This window comes from Lynx canadensis, chromosome A2 (assembly GCF_007474595.2).
Source record: "Lynx canadensis isolate LIC74 chromosome A2, mLynCan4.pri.v2, whole genome shotgun sequence".
Lineage (NCBI taxonomy): Eukaryota > Metazoa > Chordata > Mammalia > Carnivora > Felidae > Lynx > Lynx canadensis.
The window spans coordinates 115,090,360-115,107,580 of NC_044304.2; the positions used below are offsets into that span (position 1 = coordinate 115,090,360).

The 17,221-nt window shown below is 38.6% G+C and overlaps 1 protein-coding gene across 1 annotated transcript in view; it reads right to left on the minus strand.

Moving 5' to 3' along the window:
• Positions 1-17,221, minus strand: part of IGF2BP3 (insulin like growth factor 2 mRNA binding protein 3) — a 154,180-nt gene that overhangs the window by 45,817 nt on the left and 91,142 nt on the right. Inside the window, exons 4-5 of the mRNA XM_030308101.1 lie at positions 399-450; positions 244-307 (exon numbers count right to left, since the gene is read on the minus strand). Coding sequence (XP_030163961.1) covers positions 244-307; positions 399-450 — 116 coding nt within the window. The remainder of the gene's footprint in view (positions 1-243; positions 308-398; positions 451-17,221) is intronic.

The window sequence follows — 17,221 nt, forward strand, 5'->3', positions numbered from 1 at the left end:
CTTTTTGCAAATAGGATGTAATGCAGCGTCATACAATACCACTCTATTATTGGCATTAAAGACATATGAAAAATGTAGTAAAACTTTACTAATACAGATTCTTATTAGACATTCAAATTTAAAAAGAATTGCAGGGTCAAACTGTGCAAAATAAAATTTATTTCTGCTACCCAACAGCCCAAAATGTAAGCACTAAACTTAACCTAGTTATTACGTATAGATTAAAAGTTTCAAACTGCTTACTGTCTAGCTTGGTCCTTACTGGAATAGGTTACATTTACGACTGCAGTTTCCGAGTCAGTGTTCACTAGAGGAAGAGAAAAGTGAAGAAAAAAAAGTTAGTTTTCTTTCTATTTCCTTCCTTTTAAAAATTTGAACGCAATTGAGAAGACATGTACCTTGCTCACAGCTTTCCACCACTCCATACTGGACTAGTAAACTATCCAGCACCTATCAGGAGGGGGAGAAAAAATTACAAATTTTCAATTTCCCAAGTTATTAACAAGGGGAGAAATAGGTTTTAAAATCACAAAGTAACTGTGATGGAAAAGAGCCAAAAAAAAAAAAAAAGAAATTAACTGGGGTTTTGGGACTAAAGAAGCAAGGGAAGGGCACCATAGAAAGTTCGTAGAGGGCTTCTCTCTCCCGCCTACTTCCAGATCCCTGACTTTAACCTCATTTCCTTTGGCGAAACAAGAAGTTAAGTGGCTCAGCAAGGTGTTCAAAGCCATAACCGCCTGATTCCTGAGGCTGGAGAATAAAGAAGCATGTAATTCTCATACATTTATCAACACATCATCATTTGAGACAAGGCCCCAAGTAAAATGTTCCTTTTCAAAGAACTTCCTTTTACAGCTACTATGGGCACATCAGAACAGACTACTCTCAAGGCAGACTGGTAGTATGAAGAGAATAGTTGATATTCTACCTGTCTTAAAGATTAACCTAAATGACCTGAAATTAATTTAACACTGTTGGAAAATGTACAATTTGAAACTATGTTTTGACCATTTTTCCTGTAGTTGCATTATTCTGAGCATGTTATTCTAAAGAGAAGCTGTTAAAACAGTAACTAAATTCTTTTATAGTATAAAATGTAGATGTACATCTCATCGTCCCATCAGTATAAACCAAATTTGACTGTCCTTAGCTTCCAAGACCTGTAAAAAGTCTTTCTTGAAAAGTAAAACAAGTTTTTATTAATTTATAGTGAACCACTTATCAGTTTAATTGCAAAATTAAAGGACAGCCCCTTCAGAATGTTTTCTGCCTCCAAGAACATAGTAAACCAGTGAGAAACACATTAAATAAATTTTTATGTTAATTCCCAACTTTATGCAATTTCTTCTAAACAAATGTTCATCTCATGTGGTATCTTTCAGGCATTTATTTTGTCTACAGATTCCAGTTTGAAATTTATAGCAAGGTTTGTCTAGGGGTGAGCTTTAATTTTTTTCCCCCATTTTAAAATAGGGTAAGTACTTATTTGTTAATGGAATAGTTACCTATTTTTATACTGCATGTGGTGAATTTTGATGTGGTGAATTCCCTTTGAGTGGGGCCTATCACAGAAGCACACTAATCTTTGCCTCTAATTATAGCTATTGTTAAGTCATAAAGCTCAATATTTTATTTTTAATTCAGACTACTTAGCTGACTACATAAATTTTCATTTGCTGGGTCTTGGCCACTAAAATGCACAGTCTGCATCAACAGGAATTTTTTTGTACTATCCCTAGTGCCTAGAATGTACAGGCACAAAAAGATATTTAAATAGTTCATAAGTGAAGTGAACACTTACCCAGAGGAAATCCTAGTATAGCTTATTAGAAACAATACTCTTTATAATAGTGCTTACGTGGTTTACAGGTGAATTTCCTGTGCATGTAGTATTGATCACCGACTATTTTATAAAGGCCAAAAAACAGGACACCTCTCACAATGCCATCCAAAGAGGTAATAAGCAGCATATAATGCCTTTGAAAACATTTTTTAAGGCAACCTACTTATAATTTTAAATCATAAATTTTTCAATACCAAAAAATTATGGTACGTAAGTTAACAGAATTCTAACAAGGCACTTTAATTCATTCCATCTTAAGTAAAGCAGCAGGAAAGGTAAATCCAGAATTTAAGATTTAGCTTTTAAGTGGAAGGCACTCTAATAGTAGAGATTTATAGTAACTTGGGTATGTTAAAGGGCAGGGTTGAAGGTGGAGATGGTGGTGGTAGTGACACAGAAGGGGTGTAGGCATTAGGAGTGAATGCCAGTTTAATGTTAATTTAAATAAACATCATTCTTAATTCTTTCTAAAAACAATTTGTTCAGTAATACATTAGTCTCAATATAGTTTAGCTTATACCACCTTAACTTGTACTACTATACATATATATACATACATATATTTATATTTAAATATAGAATATATACATATACACAGGCATAAAATAAATACTTTTTTTTTTACTTACAAAAATCAAGGAAATAGACCTCAAAATTTTCAATGCATATATTGTAGAAAGCGTAATATGTTCAAAACAAAATTGCTTGGGGGCACCTGGCTGGCTCAGTTGGTAGAACATGCAACTGATTTCGGGGTCATAAGTTCGAGCCCCAGGTTGGCTGTGGAGTTTACTAAAGAAAAAAGAAAAAAAAAAAAGAAGAAGAAAGAAAAAAAACACCAAAATTGCTTGTAGTTGCACCTTCTATTGCTATAATAAATGCTACTGGTTGTCAACGATGTGTTAAAATGTGTAACATCTCTATCAAAGTAATTAGGAACTACAATCTAAAACTAGTGAACTTTATTATATGTAAATTATAATAAAATTAGTGAATTTTATTGTATGTAAATTATACTTAAATAAACCTGACTCTAAAAACCAAAAAAAAAAAAAAAAAAACAAACCAAAAACAAACTCTAATCCTTCAAAACAAAACAAAACAAAAAACAAAACCAATCAGAGGTGCCTGGGTGGCTCAGTCAGTTAAGTGGTTAACTCTTGGCTCAGGGCTTCGTGGGTTCAAGTCCCGCATCTAGCAGCTCCCACACTGGCTCTCTCCCTCTCTCTTTCTGCCCCTTGCCCAATCACACTGTCTCTGTTTCTCTCAAAATAAATAAATAAACTTAAACAAACAAAACAAAAAACCCAGGCCCAACATCAATAATTAAGAAGTACTAGTTAAGAAACAAGTTAACAACACAACCTGTAGCTGGATTTCAATGGGTCTTTGTTGTTTTAATTCAAAGCTTTATACACAAATTTGGGGGCTAATCACAAGTGAGAGATGGAGGAAGGACTGTTAACAGCCCAATCAGATTTCCAAATCCCAAAAGGGTTTCCATCCCCCAAATGATTAGGCAGTGCTATAGCAACCCGTTTCCCTTCAGTCTATTAGTTAGTCATTTATTTGAATGTGCTATGTCAAGCAGGACTACTGAATTCAATCATGCCAGTTCAACCCACTCGAAGAGTAAATACAACTTACCCTTGATAAGTTCTGACATTTTGATTCACCCTGCATTAACTAGGAAGACAGACATTCCAGTTATCAATGTCACTGAAACCACCCACCCCCTAGGTTCTGGTCTCCTCTCAGGTGTTAGAACATCTTGTATTTTCTACCTCTCCCATCTATTTCGGCTACAAATGTTTTAAATTAAACAGCCTTGTCTAAAGGTAAAAAATAAAATAAAAACTTCCATTGCCCATTTCCAGCGTTTCCACAAATCTCTTAAATTCCCAGTCCTAAATGAAATTATTTTACTCAAGCCAGAAAGGAAACATTTCTCTCTGCTTCAGTAAGTTTTAAATTCCAACTGGAGGGGAAAGAAGGCATCAAAAACAAAGCCCCAGAGAAAATGTCTTAGTGGAATGTCCCTTTTTTATATATTTAGGACTTAAAATTAAATCTCAAATATTCAGCCTTTTTAAAAAAAAGTTCCTCCAAATGCAGAAATAGAATCTCATGATAAATGCAAAGATTAGCATTGTCCCTTCACACAGCTGCAGAGAATTAAGATCATTCACAATTGTGTAGGGTGGAAACAATCTAAATGCTCATCACCTAATGAATGGATAGACAAAATGTAGTACAGCCATACAATGGAATAGTATTTGGCCACAAAATGGAATGAAGTACTGACATATGCTACAACATGAATGAACATTGAAAACATTATGTTAAGTAAAAGAAGCCAATAACACACACCCACACACAAAATACGTATTAAGTGATTCCATTACTAGGAAACATCCAGAAAAGGGAAATCTAGGGGCACCTGGTGGCTCAGTTGGTTAAGTGCCCAACTCTTGGTTTCGCTCAAGTCATGATCTCACAGTTTGTGAGATTGAGCCCCATGTCAGGCTCTGGGCTGACAGCATGGAGCTTGCTTGGAATTCTTTCTGTCCCTCCAGTGGTCATACTGTCTCTGTCTCTCTCAAAAATAAATAAATTTAAAAAAAGGGGGGGGGGGAATCTATAGAGGCAGAAAGTACATTAGTTGTTGCATAGCGCTGGTGAGTGGGAATGTAGAGGGCGGCAGCAGAAGAGGTTGCTTTTTGAGACAATTAAAAAGGTTTAACATCGGGGCGCCTGGGTGGCGCAGTCGGTTAAGCGTCCGACTTCAGCCAGGTCACGATCTCGCGGTCCGGGAGTTCGAGCCCCGCGTCAGGCTCTGGGCTGATGGCTCAGAGCCTGGAGCCTGTTTCTGATTCTGTGTCTCCCTCTCTCTCTGCCCCTCCCCCGCTCATGCTTTGTCTCTCTCTGTCCCAAAAATAAATAAACATTGAAAAAAAAAATTAAAAAAAAAAAAAAAAAGGTTTAACATCAACTATGGTGATGGTTGCACTTATCCATTATACTAGAAAACACTGAAAAACACACTTTAAGTGGGTGAACTGTATGTGAATTATATCTCATTAAAGCTGTTAAAGAATAACTAAGATCAGTATTACTAGATAATAGCCTAGGTTTTGGTTTTTTTTTTTTTTTTTTTAGCACTGAAGAACTACTGAAGTGTAATAAACTGCACAAAATTTGATCAGTTTTGCCATTATGTATACTCTCCTGAGACCATCACCATAATCATGGTAAGTTTCTTCATGCCCCTCTTCAATCTAGTAGGCTGGTCTATTCATACACAGAACACTGAGATAAAGATAGTTGAAAAACGATCTTGTCTCACACATGATCAGATTTCGTCTGCCACAGCAGCACCACATCCACCACCACCACCCTTGCCCCCAACGAAACTAGCTGTGACTCAGCTGATCCCCTATGGGCGTAGAGTAATTCATGCTCTGCAGACAGACCTTCTGCTGACTACTTATTCTTTAAACCCGCTGCTCCTGAGGTCCTATCAGCTCTGAACTATCTGAACTGAGAGTCTGACTGGTATCTTACCTCCGGTCCACCACCCCGTGACTATTCTCCTGGTACAAGTTACTACTCTTCAGTGGCTTCAAACTACTGACAGAAACTGTCACAACTTCAACATGGTACAGGAGATCATCAGTGATCTGGTGCTGCCTACCTCTCCCATCATCTTCAATATACTTCCCACACACCTACTGCTCCAGTCACACCCTGAAGACTGAGTAAAGCACCCTCGTTTCCATAGCACCTGAGCTCACCTAATCCTATAAATGAAAGCAGTGTCATTTTATAATCTCTTCACTGATCTTCATTTTCCCACTAGACTAGTCATTATTAACCATAGTGATGTGATCAGTTGTCAGGTGTGTCACAAATAATCTTTTCCTAACGGTTATACTGACTTCCATACTTAAGCTATTTATGATACAACAATAGAATCTAAACCCTCCTTGTTTGCTTCCTGTGTTTCAAAAGATGATGGGACAGTGCTGGGGTTACAGTCTAGTGCACTAATCTCTTCTCTTAAATTGCCTCTAGAAATGCCCCACCACCTTCATTGTGGTTCCTCCACAAAGAGCTATACTAGCCTCTAAACTTTAGAAGGAGAGGTTCCTGGGTGACTCAGTCAATTGAGTGTCTGACTCTTGGTTTCAGCTCAGGTCATCATCCCAGGGTCGTGAGATTGAGCCCCATTTATTGGCCTCTGCACTGAGCGTGGAGCCTGCTTAATATTCTCTCCCCCACCCCTTTGCCCCTCCCCCGGCCTTGCACACACTCTCTCAAAAAAAAATTTTTTTTTCTAAAAAGAAACTATGTACTTGCAATAAAAATTTTTTAAAAAATAAACTTTATAAGGAAAGGGACCATGTCTTTGTTATCTGAGAACTGTGTTTAGCTCAGTGAGGCACAACAAAAACTAAAGGGTTAAAAAAGAAGCCACAAAATAGTTTTTGTCTAAGAGCAAAGGAAACTAATTCCAACTTCCTTTAGAAGTCCATAGTGATTGATATAAGCAAACAAGTATTTATTATGAATTCATATAAAAAAGATAAAGAAGTGTAAAGCCACAGCCATTATAAAAACCAGTTAGGGCCCCCTGGGTGGCTCAGTCCTTTGAGCATCTGACTTCAGGTCATTATCTCACGGTTCAGGAGTTTGAGCCCCACATCAAGCTTTCTGCTGTCAGCACAGAGCCTGCTTCGAATCCTGTACCCCTTTCTCTCTGCCCCTCCCCCTGCCTCTTAAAAATAAACAGGGGCGCCTGGGTGGCTCAGTCAGCTGAGTGTCTGACTTCGGCTCAGGTCAGGATCTCACAGCTGGTGGGTTCAAGCCCCATGTCAGGCTCTGTGCTGACAGCTCGGAGCCTGGAGCCTGCTTCAGATTCTGTGTCTCCCTCTCTCTCTGCCCCTCCACCTCTCATGCTCTGTTTCTATCTCAAAAATAAATAAGAATAAAAAAATTAAAAAAAAAAAGAATAAATATTAAAGAGGTGCCTGGGTTGCTCAGTTAAGTGTCTCTTGGTTTCAGCTCAGGTCATGACCTCTTGGCTCGTGAGTTCGAGCCACGCATCAGGCCCGCACTGACAGTGCAGAGCCTGCTGCTTAGGATTGATTGATTGATTCATTCATTCATTCATTCACTCTCTCTCTCTCTCTCTCTCTCTCTCCTCTCTGCCCCTCCCGCACTCGCTCTGTCTCTCAAAATAAACTTCAAAATCAATAAAATAAACATTAAAAAATGTTAAATTAAAACTCAAAGCAGGTATTTAATGCTCTCTTGCCCTACTACACACCTTCCAAAATACATGCACATGCATCCACACTCACACACCAATAAAGCTTCCAAATACCAAAACCAGGCTCAGACTTTGGGGAGGGGTTACCAGAAAGGAGTTATTTTTAACTATTCCTTGTTCAACAAGAGCAAGGGGGGAAAAAAAACCCTCCACAAGATAATCTCTGAGGAGCCAGGCTTGTGGAGGTCAAGGGAACTTCCTTCAACTACAAGTCAACAATAACTCGTTGCTATTTATGGATAAAATCACTCCAGTAATTTTATTCTTTTATATCATCTATAAGAAGACTACCTACATTAATAAACAAAGAACACCTCTATGTTACAGGTACCCCAAAACGTTTGTAAAATTGGTACAAAATACAGATACAAAAAATTTTAAAGAAATATCCACCTTGAGGGGAGTGGGATGCCTGTGTAGCTCAGCCAGTTAAGCCCCCAACTCCTGATCTCAGCTCAGGTCATGATCTCATGAAGGTGAGATCGAGCCCTGCGTTGGGTCCCTTGTGGGTGTGGAGCCTGCTTAGGATTCTCTCTCTCTCCCTCTGCCCCTCCTGCACCTGCTCTATTAAAAGAAAGAACAAAAAGATCCACCTTAATGTAAATTTCCCTAAACTGTTATCATCATACTTATTTGAGTAACAAACCATTTTCTCACATCCAACTCTGTAAGCAAATTTCAACTTCAGAAGGCCAACACACAGACCCAATCTTCCACAACCTCACAAGTCATGTTGCAAACATCTTTATCACTGATAAAACCCAGAGGGCATCTCTGCCTCCATCATCCCACAAAAACGTCCCAGCATTAGAGGCACACAGACCAAACTCATAACTTTCTAGCCACCCTCAACTTCCACAAGTTAGATCCCCTAACATGAGGAAGAAACAGTAATTTAGAATTTTATAAAATCATGTGATCAGAGCAACTAAGAGAGACAAGAGGCCAGGTTACCAAAGACACACACAGAGCTCAAAGTCAGAGAAGACAAGCCCTCAGGAGCTCCTACTGGGCTGGACTTTATGATTGGACATCTATGCCCAAACCCAATGCTGTGTTCACTTCTCCTGTTACTACCTTTTAGAGTCAATGGTGACCCCGTCTAGAGTTACAAATATCAGAAACCTTGCTTTAAAGCCTCGAAAATTTCACCTCATCCCCAAGAAGCTCATCAGTAAAAGTTCACCTACACATTGCTCTGGGCCTGCATGCTGCTCTCTTCTGCCACACTAGACCAAGCCTCCATGACCTACCTCTCTGCACTACTGTAGAATGCTCCAAGATCGTCTCTCCATACTCATTTCTGATTTCAATGGTTTGTTCTCAAACAGTGAGGCTTGTATTGTCAGTGTGCTAGCCACTGACTACATGTGGCTACTGGGCACTTGAAAAGTGGATTAGCCACATTTGATTAGTACAAAATACATAATATTTCAATTTTTTAAATAATTGATTACATGTTAAAATTGTAATATTTCAGATATATTAAAATACTATTAAAGTTAATATTCACCTGTTTTCCTTTTTACTTTCTCAACACGGCAATTAGAAAATTTTAAATTGCGTAAGTGGTCTGCATTTTCTTTCTACTGGACCGTACTACCCTAAACTGATTTTTAAAAGTTGAGCTAATCAACTTACACCCTACTATTAACTCTAAGAGCTTCCCTTTGTATTGGGGAAAGGATCCAAAATCCCTAACAACTGCCCTGAAGGCCCTGTGTGACATGCTCATCATCTAATGCCACTCTCTCCAACTACACTGGCCTTCTTTCAGTAATGAATTATGGCTGATAACATTTGGGTGCTTTCCAGTAGAAGCACTGTCTTAAATATTTTATCTATTTTAACTCATCTCATTCCACAAAATCCCATAAGGGAACATCCCATTTAATAGATGCGTTAATTATGACAAGGGGAAGTTAACAGTGTTCCAACTTGGGTAGTTAAGTGATAGACAAATGATTTAAAACCCCCACTGTCAGATTCCAGAGCCCACATCGTTAACCACTTGGTCAACTACATTGCCTCATTTTCCCCACACAAAATAAAATACAGTGACACATACTGAAGCCAGTTCAATCCTTTCAATGCTGGAAGATGAAAATCAGCCTTTGATACAAAAGACCTTTATCAACCCCAAGGGTCACCAAGACTACGTAGCCCTCGTTCCAAGTGCTAAATACTGTATTTCTATATATCTCAATCAGATTAAAGTATTAACCAGCATTAATTTGTTCTACATTTTATTAACAGCAATACTTGTAAAACACTCCAAATAATATAAAGTTAGGGTCCCTTTTGACCACCTGCTTCTAAACCAGTTACTTCCCCCAAACATTTAAGGAAATCACTTTCAGTCTGATGTGTCTCTCCAAATGTTTTTACAAGTATGTGTCACATGAAAAGATGCTCAATGCCACCAATCATTAAGGGAATGTAAATGAAAGCCATAGTAAGATTGCTTCACACCCATTAGAATGGGTATCATTTTTTTTTTTTAAGGAAAATAACAGAGGTCTTGGCAAGGATGTGAAAAAAATTAGAATTCTCATACTTTGCTGGGAGAAACGTGAAACAGTGCATCCTCTATGGAAAACACTATGGCAGTTCCTCAAAAAATATTAAAAACAGAATTACCACACGATCCAACAATTCCACTTCTGGATATATACCCAGAAGAATTGACAGCAGGTACCCAAAGAGCTATTTGTACACCTATGTTCCTAACAAGCATTGTTCACGATTGCTGAAAGGGAGAAGCAACCCCAGTGGCTAACGTAAGGTTTACATACAAATGGAGTATTTATTAGTCAACCATAAGAAGAAATTAATACAGACACCTGCTATAGTATGGATAAACCATGGAAACATTACCCTAAGTGCAAGTTGAGCCAGACATAAAAGGTAACATATTTATACAACTCCATTTATCAAAATAGGTATATCCATAGAGATATAGCCAGTGTTTTCCAGGGGTTGAGAGAAAGGAGAAATGGAGTGACTGCTTACAGGTAGGGTATTCTTTCTGGAGTGATGAAAATGCTCTGGAATTTGTGGTGATGGCTGTACAGTCTTGTCAATATGCAGAAACCCACTGAATTACACACTCTAAAATGATTACTTGCATAATTCTGTCAATGGTAGCTCAAGTTTTGTTTTTTAAATATTTATTTGAGAGAGAGAGAGCACAAGCCGGGGAGGAGCAGAAAGAGAGAAAGACACAGAATCAGAAGCAAACTCCAGGCTCTGAGCTGTCAGCCCAAAGCCCGATGTGGGGCTTGAACTCATGAGCTGTGAGTTCATGACCTGAGCCGAAGTCAGACGCCCAACCCACTGAGCCACCTGGGCACCCCTCGAGTTTTTTTCTAAGTATGTGTGGATGCTTAGTCACACATCCACCCATAGAAGAAAATTGTTTTAAGTTAATTTTCATAAAATATATTACTGTTCTAAACACTTTACATATATTTTCTCAATTACTCCTCACAGTGTAGCTATTTTCCACATTATGAAGATGAATAAACTGAGGCAGATTTTAAGTAACTTAAAGTAGGACATTACTGATCTTGCTTTTTTTTTCCTCTCATCTGTCATCTCAGTGGTCAGTCTATGTTGGTAAAGACAAAATTAGCTTATTCTTTTTAACTGCTGCATGGATTTCCACAGTACAGGCTATTACCGTGCTGTCTTTTCTTCAGTCCCCTCAATCACAGCAGCCTCCAAACCTTGAACACTAAGCTATATGTGGCCTACCCCAACATGTCACAGAGTCTGGAGAGAGTCCAGCAGAAAACTAAGACAGCAGTGACTGCCTGGTTATCCTGCCAGGCCTCAGCCCCCAGCTCTCCAAACAAACATAGAAAGACTAAGGAATCCCAGAAGTAAACACAAGTCTCAATAACTCACTAATTTACTCCTTGAGCAGAAAGGTAGGGATTATTACTCCAAACAGCTACAAATTACTAGAGGGAAAAAGAGGGCAGTTCTAAATCCTCATTACAATTCCAACATTATCATGGGTGAAGGCACTAAAGGGGTGCCTGGGTAGCTCAGTTGGTTAAGCATCCAATTCTTGGTTTTGGCTCAGGTCATGATCTCATGGCTCATGAGATCAAACCCCAGCATCGAGCTCTGTGCTGACAATGTGGAACCTGCTTGGGATTCTCTCTGCCTCTCTCCCTTTCTTGTGTGTGCACGCTCTCTCTCTCTCAAAATAAACTTAAAAAAAAAAAAAAAAGAGGCACAACTGGGTGGCTCAGTCAGTTAAGCATCCAACTTCAGCTCGGGTCATGATCTCGTGATTTGTGGGTTTGGGTCCCAGGTTGGGTTTTGTGCTGACTCCAGCTCAGAGACTGGAGTCTGCTTTGGATTCTGTGTCTCCCTCTCTCTCCCCTCCCCCACTTGCACTCTCTCTCAAAAACAAACATTAAAAACAATAATAAAAAAGAAAAAGGGAAAAAAAGTGACTTATCTCATGAGGTGAAAAATACCCAAGATTACAGTGGCCTCCAAAAGTGGTAGATCATCCCAGATGCTGGCATTTTATCCACTGCCCCTATTTAAAGTTTCTTTTAAAATGAAAAATAAAAACAGCTGGAGTAGAAAAAAGAGGTTGGTTCCAAAGTCAATACTGATAAAGACTATTTCCCCTAAGAATTAGACCTTCAGATATGCATTAGTTATTCTACTGGGTTCTATGGGGCCTTACAATAAAATACCTGCAATTGATAAATGGATAAACAATATATAGTATAATCATACACTAGAATATTGTCTGGCCATAAAAAGGAATGAAGTACATACTATAACATGGATACACCTTCATAATGTTAAGTGAAAAAGACCCTATAATAATTCCTTTTATATAAGGTCTCCAGAACAGGCAAATCTATAGAGACAAAGTAGAAAAGTGGTTGCTAAGGGCTGGAAGAGGCTGCCAAGGAAAGAAGGTCAGTGACTATTAATGGCTATGGAGTTACTTTTTGGAATAATGGAAAATGTTCCAGAATTACACAGTGGTGGTGATGGTTCTTTATACCTCGTGAATATACTAAAAAAACACTGAAATATCTGATTTGAAATATGAATTGTATGGGGTAGCTGGGTGGTTCAATCAGTTGAGCGCCCAACTGTTGATTTTGGCTCAGGTCATGATGTCACAGTCGTGGGACTGAGCCTCACTGACAGCACAAAGTCTGCTTAGGATTCTCTCTTTCTCCCTCTCTCTCTCTGTCCCTCCCTGACTCATGCACCCTTTCTCTGTCTCGCTCTTTGAAAATAAACTGTAAAAAAATATGAGTTTTATAGTATGTGAATTATAGCTCCATTTTCTTAAAAAGAATGTTTAAGACATAACAGTATAAACTTCTACGTATAACACAATCCAACCATGTTGAAAAATGCTTATCCTACCAGATTGAACTAGGAGTCATTTAACAATATTGTCATTGGGAAGAAAGACTCTTTTTCTTCTTTCCTTCTCTCTTTCCAAATATTGTACAATGAACATGTAATCCTACAATCAAGAAAAAAATGACATCAAACTGGATTATATTGGCCTTTAAATTGTTTAAAAAAAAAAAAAAAGTAATGCCAGGAAAATAGTGTTCTCCCTTATCCTTAAGGCTCTCACTTAGAGACAGTTCTAGAGAAACAAATGAACAAAGGGCAGAGCCAAATGCATGAATTATTTGGGCAGAGGCAAGAAAGATCCTTACCACACCAACACATTATAACCGACCCGAACCCTGCTAAGACAGTGCTAGAAGAGAGAAAAAGTGGGGATAGAAGCGGAATCCTTCCCTCCGTTGCTATTTGTTTCTTAGGACAGACATACATTTCCTAAGTTTAGTTGCTTTTCAACAGTGGGGTGGACAAATCATCACAATATTGCCAAGCTATTGATAAAAGACACCCAAACAAATGTTCGTGGGATTTCTTCTTTCTGAAATTTACTGGTCCAGTGGGGCAAGAGTGTCTACGGGGCAAACCGGAGTTTCCCCACACTCACCCATCGTTCTCAGTCACTGGTAGTGTGTATTATTCAAGATCAAAGCCTAACCTGGAGCCCAGCTATATATTTGCTATACTTAAAAACTGCTAATTAGCTCTTGAGTACTACTTTTGGTCCAAAATTTTATTGCACAAGCTTTTCACCCAGATCTTACCCCTCTGATTGTAACATAATCCTGCTATGTGCCATTTAGAAAATATTTTATTTCCAACTTGGATAACGCCTATTACTGAAGAACTGGGACTAGAAGTGGGTATGCTCAAGTAATTTTAAACCTTTTAATAGTAATGAAGGTACACATTAACAGTAAAGTAAAAGTTAGAAGACAATGTAGTTAATGGCAAGCTTTTTAGGAAATCAAGTTCACCTCTTAGCAGCTCTGTTTACTTGCCAACCAAGTTCATCTAAGATTTTTAAAGATGTTGCAAATAAATAAAATCTCAGTTTTCTAGTCTTCAAACCACTCCTCCCTTAACTGCTTCCATCTCCAACTGCACAGATTCCCAGAGTCCGGTCTAGAGTTTGCCATTCCCAGCACATAGTTGGTGTGGAAACCATACGTTCTTCTGGCTTCTACCTGGTCACTTCAAAACATACATCTACTGTACGGAGTTGTTCAATCACTATATTGTACACCTGAAACTAATATAACACTATAAAGAATATAAAACAAAATAAAATTATAAGGGAGACTGGGTGGCTCAGTCAGTTAAACATCCGACTTCAGCTCAGGTCATGATCTTCAAGTTTGTGAGTTCGAGCCCCACATTGGGCTGTGCTGACAGCTTGAAGCCTGGAGCCTGCTTCAGATTCTGTGTCTCCCTCTCTCTCTGCCCTTCTCCTGCTCATGCTCTGTCTCTCTCAAAAATAAATAAATGTCAAAAAAAATTTTTTTAATGAAATAATTAACAAAATATACATTCACACACTTGCCATCCACATGGTGATGCCATATCTCTATTATTGCTCACAAATGAATCAGTCTGAATTTATCTAAGAAGCCAAGCCATGGGCATCTCTCTACATCCTAGCAGCAGGTGGGACTGGAAATCTGAGCACCAATTTCTAAGAAAGATTGGAATAACTTGTTAAGTTCCTCAATTATATAAAGGCTATTTCCATGTATTCAGCCAGGAACATAACAAAAATCCACTATATTACATGAATTTTGAATGTAAAACCCTTGAGTTTACCCAGGGCTCTCAGGGAGAAAAATCCACACAAACTACTGTTTTTATTTACTATTTAGTTCAAGACTATTAGCATGTACCGCTCTCCAACCTCACCTCTCACCCACTCCCAACTACAGGCTGTCCCTAACTCACAATGATTAGATTTATGATTTTTCAACTTTACCAAGGTGCAGAAGTGATATGCATTTAGTAGGAAGTGTAGTTGGCATTTTTAATATTGATCTTTTCCTGGGCTAGTGATATGTGGTAGGACAGACACTCTTTTGTGATGCTGGGCAGCAGCAGCACAGGCGGCCTCATGATCAAGAGGGTAAACAACTGATGGACTTCAAACTATTCTGTTTTTCAGGGGTGGCTCAGTCAGTTAAGCATCTGACTCTTGATTTCTGCTCAGGTCATGATCTCACAGTTTGTGAGTTCAAGCCCCATGTCAGGCTTTGCACTGACAGCATAGAGCCTGCTTAGCATTCTGTCTGTCCCTCTCTCTGCCCCTTCCCCTGCTTGCTTGCTCTCAAAATAAACAAACTTAAAAAAATTCTATTTTTAACTTTCAGTATAGTATTCAATAAATTACATGAGGTATTCAACACTTTATTATGACACAGGTTTTCTGTTAGATGGTTATGCCCAACTGTAGGCTAATGTTAAGTGTTCTATCACATTTAAGGTAGGCTAGGCTATGCTATCGTGTTTGGTAGGTTAGGTGTATTTTTCTTTTAAGTCTATGTATTATTGTTTGAGAGAGAGAAAGAGCGCGCAGGGGAGGGGCAGAGAGAGCTGCTGACAGCAGCAATCCTGATGCAGGACTCGAACTCACGACCATGCATGACCTGAGCCAAAGTTGGCCACTCAACCGATTGAACCACCAGGCACCCCAGCATGTTAGGTGTATTAAATGCATTTTTGACTCACGATATTCTCAATTTATGATGGGTTTACTCCCACATAATCCCATTGTAAACTGAACAAGATCTGTAATTGCTTAATAACCACTTTTAAAATGAAGCACATTTTAGATCGTATTACCTGCTAGATTGCTATTCCTGATCACCCATAGTCTTGGTTAGGCTCCCTGTACTATGTGTGGAATTTAAAAATTCAAGTCCACCAGTATCTGTGAATGTGTTTCTAACTCAGTGAGCAGCATCCTTATAAGAGGGAAGTTTGGACACAGGGAAAACACAATGTGACCACCTAGGCAGAGACTGGAGTGATACATCTACAAGCCAAACATACCAAAGACTACTGGCAACCACCAGAAGTGAGGAGAGAGGCTTGCCAGCAGCTTGATTTCAGACTGCTTGCCTCCAGAAGTGTGAGGGAATAGATTTATTGTTCTAATTCTCACAGTTTGTGTGAATTTGTTATGGCAGCCCTATGAACCCTAGTACACGTGTCCTCACCCCATCCACCATAGTAAGCACCTTGTATTTAATCCTAGGGCTTGTCTTTTCTATTCATAGGAAAGTATAGAAGAGAACAGAATGGCCATCCGTCTGTCTACGTCAGAATTAGACTCTACCTCACTGTTAGATCTACAGTAGGCCTCAGCACACAGTTACAGACTGGAAATCCAGCATGGCAACGGTGATCCCATTCTCACTGGCAGCTCTATGTTCACATGCTATAATTAGCAGCAAACATTCTTTTGATTCTCTGCATACATTAGCTCATTTAATCATCCAGACAACTTTTGGAGGTAGATATTAAACCTGTTACCAAGATGTGAACACTGAGCTTCTAAGAGGAAAAGGCCACTTGCCCAGTCAAGACAGCAAGGACATGGGGAGTTGGGATTCAGAACCCCCATGACTCTAAAGCCAGTGATCATTACACCAAAATGTGCATTTCTTGAAAGGTCACCACACTGAATAGAAAATTATTCTTCAAAAGCTCTTTAACACCAACAAAAAGGGCAGAAAGTGGATAAATGCTGAATGAAGCTGGTTGACAGGTGTAGGAGGATTCATCATCTACTCTCTACTTGGATAAGCTTATATATTAGTAGAGAAAATAGGAAAATAGAAGTTCTTTGTATTCATTAAAGTGATGACTGATTTTTTAAATTTACCTCAAAAGTCAAAGTTACGAATTAACATCAGATTTTCTCAACAATTTTAACAATCATTCTTGGGCAAAGATGTATTATTTGTGCCATTCATTAAAATTTCACCACATAGGTCATAATCTGTAAACACAAGAACAGGTCCACAGAAAAAATGTTCCTCTATTTCAGAGAATAGTGCAGACTTTCTGAGCAAAATGAAATTTAATCTCACCACATTTTTTCCAAGACTAGATTTCCCAGGATTTCAGCTATGCCATAAGGGGGGGGGGGGGAGTTCTTATTTTATAGACAAAAAAAAAACAAAATTTTTTAGCAATTTTTCTAAAATTAAAAAAACTCAAGCACCATATCTCTCAGAATTTCATTTATGACCAGAAGTCAAGCTAAATACACACTCACTTATTTCACAACCAGTGCATCATCTGCCACCCCAATAATTATCCCCCACCACTTTTTGTGTGATTGTTGTATTATAACCTCTAAAGTTAAACAAAAATGGCCCTGTTCATTAATGACACCTAAGACAAGTATAAAAATCAAAATTCAGAACCCTGTAACAAAACGACTCATTTTCCTTAAGCAAAGCCAGGTGTGGAAACACTAAGTACATAGATCACTCTGATAAGCTAGTCATTAACACTAATTATTCACATACATTCAATGAATACTGATGGAGGTATAGGACAAATATTAGGACAAGTGAGTGGATGGGTTTACGTGTTTACATGCAGGCCAACATGGAAACCATATAGCTGGTAAGTGACATGTC